Source organism: Lipotes vexillifer, unplaced genomic scaffold, assembly GCF_000442215.2.
Source record: "Lipotes vexillifer unplaced genomic scaffold, Lipotes_vexillifer_v1.1 scaffold86, whole genome shotgun sequence".
Lineage (NCBI taxonomy): Eukaryota > Metazoa > Chordata > Mammalia > Artiodactyla > Lipotidae > Lipotes > Lipotes vexillifer.
Window position 1 is genome coordinate 3,847,482 of NW_006785406.1, and position 8,356 is coordinate 3,855,837.

The 8,356-nt window shown below is 44.7% G+C and overlaps 1 protein-coding gene across 1 annotated transcript in view; it reads right to left on the bottom strand.

The window, feature by feature from the left end:
• Positions 1 to 6,433, bottom strand: part of TF (transferrin) — a 31,705-nt gene extending 25,272 nt beyond the window's left edge. The window contains exons 1-2 of the mRNA XM_007457570.1: positions 6,391 to 6,433; positions 4,256 to 4,428 (exon numbers count right to left, since the gene is read on the bottom strand). Coding sequence (XP_007457632.1) covers positions 4,256 to 4,428; positions 6,391 to 6,433 — 216 coding nt within the window. The remainder of the gene's footprint in view (positions 1 to 4,255; positions 4,429 to 6,390) is intronic.
• Between the last annotated feature and the right edge of the window lie 1,923 nt (positions 6,434 to 8,356).

Here is an 8,356-nt window from a genome sequence, read left to right on the forward strand (position 1 = left end):
CTCAAGGGTTGTGGATGTTGGAATGGTCAGAAACAATGGAGAAGAGCTATATATGTGCTTTATGCACAAAGTGAAGGCTACAATCACAGAGATAAGCATAGAAAGGAAATTATCAGGAATAAAAAAGAAAAGCTGTTTAAACTGGTACTTCTAGAAGCAAAAAATATACTTGTTGAAATAAAAAAAAAGTGAATCAATGGGCAACAAGTTGATTAGACATGTTTAAATTGAGAATTAGGAAACTAGAGGCTATATCTGAAGAATTCATCCCGGATGCTGCCAAAAAAGAGGTGCAGAGACTGAAATTATGAAAGAGGGATTAAAAGATATGGAAGCTAGATTAAAGAAGGCCTAACGTGTTTTCTTGGAATCCTAGAATTAAAAAAAAAAAAAAGGAACTAAAGAAAAGGCAGTATTTAAAGAGATAATGGCAGGAAATTTTCCAGAACTGGTGAAAAACATGATTCCACAGATCCAACATACTCTAAGCAAGATAAGTAACAAGATTTCTACAACTGGAAATATCATAGCGATCTATGGAACATCACCAACCAAGGACATGAAATCTCAAAGTTTTCCAGAGAGATGACTGAGGGAATAATAGGATAATATCAGACTTCTCAACGACTACAGTGGAAGTCAGGAGACAGTGGAATGGTATTTTTAAATAGTGTAAAAATATCGAACTAGAATTATACATTCAGCAAAATTACCATTCAACAATAAGGGGAAGATTAAAGCATTTTCAGAGAAAACAAACAAGCAAGCAATGGAGAGAGTTTAACACCAAGATACTGACTCTAAAGTATCACCAAAAGAACACATTTCAAAAGGAAAACTTGTCCCAGAAGGATGGTCTGAAATATAAGAAGGGATAGTGGGCTTCCCTGGTGGCGCTGGGGTTGAGAGTCCGCTTGCCGACGCAGGGGACACGGGTTTGTGCCCCGGTCCGGGAAGATCCCACATGCTGCGGAGCGGCTGGGCCCATGAGCCATGGCCACTGCGCCTGCGCGTCCGGAGCCTATGCTCCGCAACTGGAGAGGCCACGGCAGTGAGAGGCCCGCGTACCGCAAAACAAAAAAAGGGGCAGTAGGGAGTTCCCTGGTGGTCTAGTGGTTGGGATTTAGTGTTTTCACTGCCGTGGCCTGGATTCGATCCCTGGTTGGGGAACTGAGATCTCGCAAGCCACGTAGCTCAGCCAAAAAATTTTTTAAACTTAAAAAAAAAAAAAGAAGGAATGGTAAACAGATGAAATGGCAAAAATGTAAACAAGTCCAAATTTCTCTCTCTGCCTCTCTCTCTCTCCCTCTTTCTGAACTTTTGGGTGCATACACAAACTTACACATGCACACACTCACACACACACACACATATATAAATATATATTTATATAGTATTTTATGTATACTGCCAACAAATACATGAAGTATCTACATTCCAGGGTTAAAAAAAGATAGACATAAAATATCAAATAGTAATATCTACGCAGGGAAGAGCAAAGTCTGAGCTACCATATTCCAGAGTTCTTTTGCTGTTTCAGAAGGACATAACGGTCAAGATTATTTTACTATTAACATTGTGTTAAGCTAAAATTGTACAGTAAAAATTTAAAGGAAGTCATTAAAATATATAAATTGTTTAAATTTACTTTCAGTAGGGGGAAAGTGGAATAAAGGGAAAACAATCCAAATGAACACACATGTACGAACTCTATTTTTAAAAATCAGAAAAGGAAAAATCAGAAATCAGAGGGAAAGCAGGACTAAGAGAAATCAAAAAGTAAATGGCAGAAATAAGTACAAATTTATCAATAATAAAAATAATAATTTGGGCTTCCCAGGTGGCTCAGTGGTTAAGAATCCGCCTGCCAATGCAGGGGACACGGGTTCGAGCCCTGGTCCGGGAAGATCCCACATGCCACAGAGCAACTAAGCCCACGTGCCACAAATACTGAGCCTGAACTCTAGAGCCCACGAGCCACAACTACTGAGCCCGTGTGCCACAACTACTGAAGCCCACGTGCCTAGAGCCTTTGCTCCTCAACAAGAGAAGCCACCTCAGTGAGAAGCCCATGCACCACAACGAAGAGTAGCCCCTGCTCGCCAAAACTAGAGAGAGCCTGTGTGCAGCTAAGAAGACCCAACACGGCCAACAAAGAAAATAAATAAATAAATTCATTTATTAAAAAAAAATAATTTATTAATGGTGTAAATTTACCACATAAAATAAATAAGATTGTCAGATTTCATTAATAAACAAAATCCAGCAATATACAATTTTCAAAAGACACACCTGAAAGATCAGCACACAGAAAGTTGAAAATAAAGGAATGGAAAGAGATATAGGAAGAGGATACTAACCAAAAGCAAGTTGATGTGGTATGTATGCTAATATCAGAAAAATAGAGTTTAGTTAAGAAGTACTGCCAGAGATAGTGATTTTTTTCATAATAATAAAATACCAAATTCACCAAGAATGATATGGGTTATGCTCTCATACACTGCTGGTGAGAGTGGAAATTGGAATAACCACATTGGATTTGCTTAAAAACCAAATACATTTGGCATCGTCTTCAAAGTCAAATACTCACATATCCCATGGCACAGAAACTCTGCTCCTACATATACATTAAAGAGAAACTAGTAATTCTTGTGTCCCAGGAGATTTGTATAAAAGTATTCCACAAACACTGATTAGAATAACAAAAAACTGGAAAAAATCCAAATGTCTTATGACCAGAAAAGAAAACATAAATTGTGGTATACTAACACAATGGACTTCTGTAGAGCTCTGAAAATGAATGAACAATAGCTATATTCACAACGTGTGTGAAAACCTGACATAATATTGAGGAGGGAAAAGCAAGTATGAGAAGACAACACATAGCGATGGCATGTTTATAAAATATTTTAAGAAGCAAAACTATACAATCATCCGCACATACCTCTATGTCTTAAATTAAAATAAAAGGCAAGAAAGTTTTAGGATTCTGTTTGCGCTGGATGGGGAAACACACACTAGTTGTAAGTAGGGCCAGTGGCTTACACTACCCCAAGTGGTGTTGTTCCCATAGAATCCAATGCTGCCACACAGTAGCCCTAGAAATAAGCTATTGGCAGTGATGAAGTTTTGAGAACCTCTGGTGGGTTTGTGGATAATATTATTTTATATTATTAACATATTTAAAAACAAAGAGGGGTATGCATACACCAAAGCTGAAATTATGTCATAAATCAAGAGTTATAATTAAGCCATGATAGTAACTGAGGTTCAATACACACACACACACACACACACACACACACACACACACACACACACCAGACCAGTTGTTTATACCAAATCACTGATTCCTTGAGTTAATCATGCTCCATCTGGCTGAGTCTACCTCTCCCACCTCATTCCTCCTTCCAGTCTCCTGCTTGCTCTGCTCCAGTCACCCTACCTTCCTTACAGAAACTCAAACAAGCCCAGCTCCCCCCAGTCTCAGGCCCTTTGCACATGCTATGGTTCACTACCTGGCGTATTCTACCATAGCTTTTGGCAGGCTTACCCATGCTCATCCCTGGGGTCTCAGGTTCATTGCTCCCTCTCAGAGAGATTGTCCCTGACACCCAGGCCAAAGCAAGTTTCCTCTGAAAGTTCTGTTTCTTTCCCTCCATTGTACATGACACAATTTGAAATTTCACGTCTACTTGTTTGCATGTTTTTCTTCTCTCCTGACTAGACTGTAAACTCCTCAAAAGTAAGGAGCATGTGTGTTTAAATTCACTACTGCAGCCCCATTGCCCAGCACAGGGTCTGACACACGTTCAAATGTGCAGGAACAATGTTAAAGGAGTGAAGAGTATTTTGGAAAACCTAGAAGAGTCAAAAGGATCAGCTATCAACTGCGATCATGACTATGTATTCCTCTTCCCTGTGTGTACCATTCATCTACTTCTTGTGATGCATCAGGAACCTCCAAAATAGTGTTACATGGTCATTTTGATAGCATGTATTCTTGTTTTCTTCTCTGAGTTCAGAGAATTTGGTGGCTCAAAAGAGTCCCCTTTCAGAACATGTTAGATTTTGCTTTAAGACTCATTAAAGGTGACTGCTCATATTTCCATTTCTAAAGTGATTTTACCAGCACTAGGGGCTGACTGCCCCACACAGCAGCCTCCTACCTGTGAGTACAGAATGATTCCAAAACAACAGGAGAAAGAGAAAGTATGGATTTTCTTCTGCTCTCCTTTAGGCAGCCACGACTTACCATGATGGCCTTGATGCAATCGATGTAGGAGGTCTTCTTCACACAGGAGACAAAAGGACCAGCATTAGTGAGGACTTTATTCATATTTTCACGGAAACTGGAGCACTTATTGGCCTCATGACTTGAAACGGTGCACCACCTCACAGTTTTCTCTGAGACAGCCAGACACAGCCCTAGGGGAGAGAGGTCAGAGGTCCCTGTGCCAGTGGGAGAGACAGCAGCGCCCTCTGGAGGGTCGTGAAGCCTACTTCCCCTCCATCCTGTCCACTCCCACTCCTGTCCGTGAACAACAAGGGACACAGTTTCCACTGCATTCTGAGTCTGGGGATGAGTGACAGGCACCCTAATGGCCTCTTAGTTTCCCACTGACCAGACTGTGCTGGCCAGAGGGACGCCGACTTGACTATCAGCTCTCAACTGGAGACAATAAGCTGCTCCTCTGTGTTCTCTGAGCCTCCTTCATTCACCTCATGACCCGTGGCCTGCCATGGAATACAAGCTTCAGGATACACAGGGGATTTTTAGCTACGTCAAGGTGTTGGCTCAATGCTACAACTCTGGGAAGCCAGCAGGGAAGGAATTGCATCATCCAGTAATTAGTATCTTTTAGAGATGAGGGAACTGGGCTCAGAGAGTGATGCTTTACCCTAGGTTACCCAGCCTGTTAGTAGCTGAGACTGGCCTAGAAATCAGGTCTCCAGACTTTGGTCTCTGCCCAGGGAACAAAAGAAGATAACATTCTGAGTTGTTTTCCATGTGCTTGGCCAGTACATAGGGGTACATGATTGATGAGGCAATAAATTTGCCTGTGATGCTCATCTGTCATCCTCTGTTCCAAGAATAACTAGAAACTCCACATATTCAATGTTTCTCTCTGTTTCCAATGACCCCTCCCTCAATTTTACCATTAGGCTTTTTGGCTGCCACTATGAGAAGCTAAAGCCAGCCATGTCTGTAGCGATTAATCCATGGGGTTGCAGATGTGTTGTCCCCATGATATGAGCATTTGGCACTGTCCGCAAAGCCCTCTGTCATCTCCACTCTGTGGATCAACAGCACAGGGCTGGCTCAAGGAAGCGGATGAATATTCACAATGCACAAAGCAAGAGAGGGGGAGGGAACAGTTCTCCAGGATGGAAAAAGAGGGGCCACAGGAAGCCTGTCCCCCTACCACCCTTTATCCCACCTCTGCCCATGGGATATCAAGGGAGGCAACAAGGAGTCAGTGGCAGACTCTCCCAAAAACCACTCCTCCAGGCCCTCCCCAAACTGCCCCTCCTGAGATCCCAAAGGCAGGAATTTGTCCTCAGTCATGCATTTACCTTCCACAGCCCTGTGAGATTCTCTGAGGTTAGGATTGGGGGCTGGGTGGGTAGGCAAAGGCAAGCAAGGTGGGTCGACTCTCAAGGGTTAACTTTTTCAGGAAAGACAAGTAACTAAACACAGAAGGCTCCAAAGGTATTATAAATGCACCACGAGTGGCCAGCAAAAGTTGGACAAAGGGGGCCTAACAGTGACAGGCTCCGAAGCACAGATGTGTGCAGCAAAGTCCACTCCACTAATGCCTGGATCCACGGCCTCACTTACTCTCACGGGACCTTTCCAGGCCAGGCTGTACTACCCTCCTCACCGCTGGGGACGCAAAAAGTTTGGCTTCAAATCCCATGCTCCAAACCCTTCAACTGCCCTGCCTCATTAGTGGGGCATGGTCAGCACCAAGGGCACCCATGGGACATCAGACTATCAGTGGAGGTGCGACCAGATCTGGAGAGGCCTTGAATGCCATCCTAAGCAGTTTGGACCTGATTGAGACCGCAGCAAAGGGATTTGATAAACCGTGATGGAAGTGCTCTAATTTATTGTGTTCCGCTACTACAAGGTTTTCTGGACACGAGGAGGAAGCAAGGAGGGGGTGAAACGGTGGCAGAGGCACAGGCAGAACCAGAAGGTGCGCGCAAGCGCAGAGCTGTCCCTGAGGCAGTGATGAAGCAGATGCAAGGGTGCGGCGGGGAGAAGCGAAGGAAAGGTCCGGGCTTCCAGCTCCAGCGCGGAGCCCAGGGATGGTGTGGCGGGCTCCGGTATTAGGGGGCGCCCGGGCCGGCGACTCTGCGGGCCTTCCCAGCGACCGCACTCACCCAAGACCGCGCAGGCTACCAGAGCGCGGACGGCGAGCCTCATCCTCCCGGGTCTGCGAAGCGGAGTGCCGAGCACAGACGGACCGGCTTCTGGGCCACCTCCCTGCGCCCCGCGCCCCTTTATCCCCCGCGGGGCTGGCCAAGCACAATCTTTGACCCCCTTTGTTTGTGCAGCCCGCTTGCCCAATCGCCCCTCAGCCCTCCCCCTTCATTCCTCGCTCAGGCTGATCACCTCATTTCCTGACCTCTGGGACAGACCCGTGGGTGGAATCCAACACAAAAATGCTGACTGGAAGGGAATTAAAGAAAAATCACCCCGTTGTTAACGCGCGCTTGCTCTGTGCCAGGAGCAGAGTTGCAGCGGAAAGAGGCGGGGGTGGCTCTGCTTCTGAATCCCAGGGTGCCACAGCTGGTCCTGAACCAATCTATGTGCTCATTCTACAGATGGAAGAAGGAAGGGACTGCCCCAAACGCACACCAGAACAGGAGAATGACAGGCAGAGACCTTCCTGGGAGAGGGTATGAGAGAAGAATAAGGCAAAGACAACAGGCTCAACCTCTTTCACTTGTTCCCAGGTGTATCCAGAAATCCTGCTCCTTCTTGGGCCCTTAAAGCCCAAGCTGTCCCTCCCCATGTGTCCTCCTGAGCACAGGATCCTGGACTGGTAACCTTCCTTCCCTTCATGCAGCCTGCTGGACACCTAGGCTAGGGACAGAGTCACAGGAGAGACAATGTCTCTCCTACAAGAAGCTGCCCTGGAATGTGATCAAGACTCTGTGACCCTCAGGACAAGTGATACATGAACACAAAGAAAGGGACCCAGGAGAGGATGTGGCCTGATCTCATTGCCCTGGGTCATCCCTGGCTCCCTCCAGAAAAGTGGTCTCCAAACCATTTTGATTGCCCATCCTCATCTGGAAAAATAGTGAGGCTGTACATTGTGTGTGTGTGTGTATATATATATATATATATATATATATATATATATATATGTATGTATGTATATACACTTTTTAAACTAATATTGTGTATATTTCAATCATGAAAGGAATAGAAAATTTGTAAACAATGAGACAAAGATGAAACACTCATTTTTAAATGTCTCTCTATATACTCTGCCTTATACACAATGAAAAATATCTCAAGGCAAAATATACACTTAGGGAAGGAGCAAAGTTCCTGATAGTAGATGTAAGTCCATATTCCAGAGAGTCAAGATAATTTTAGGGTTTTCTTAAGTTACTTATCCAACCCAATCAGATTATCACTGTTTTTGGTTTTATTTACCCTAATTTACACTAGACTTAGAAGATATCTCAGTAGTGCCATTTTATTTTAGTTCACCTGTGTTTGTGATATCGGAATCATCTTCTAGGTCTAGTTTCTTTGCAGGAATCTTTCTAAGGCACTCATGCATTTTGTGAGATCTGATGAGTTAAATCACGTTACTTAATCTGTACATCCATTTTGCTGGGCATATGCAAACCACAAAATGTGGAACCACAAAAGCCAAAAGTAAAGGACAGTTCAGGGAGTCACAGCCTTCCAGCATCCCCTTCCCCACCCCACCCCTTGTGAGGCTTTCCCCATCTTCCCTCAGGAAGCTCAAAGGCCCTCCATGACATGCGTCTGCCTGCCTTGCAGACCAGGTAGGAGGCAGTGCCAATCCTCATATGAAACAGGAGTGAGTGTTAACTTATTCATCTTTTGCATGAGGAGTAAATATAATCGGAAGCTAGCATAAACTCCCCACGCCCCAATAGATTGTCTCATGTATAGGGGGCTACACACACCCCATTTCAGAGAGCACTACTTTAGCAGGGACTTTCTGTTTACAGGGGACATAAGACAAGCCCAGCCCTCCAAATCCCTGCCTCACCGTGAAGAAGAGTGGCGGCTGCTGCGCTTGTGTTCCTGCCCTTGTGGACCCTCCGGCTCAAGCCATGGGAAACCCAGAATCTTGGC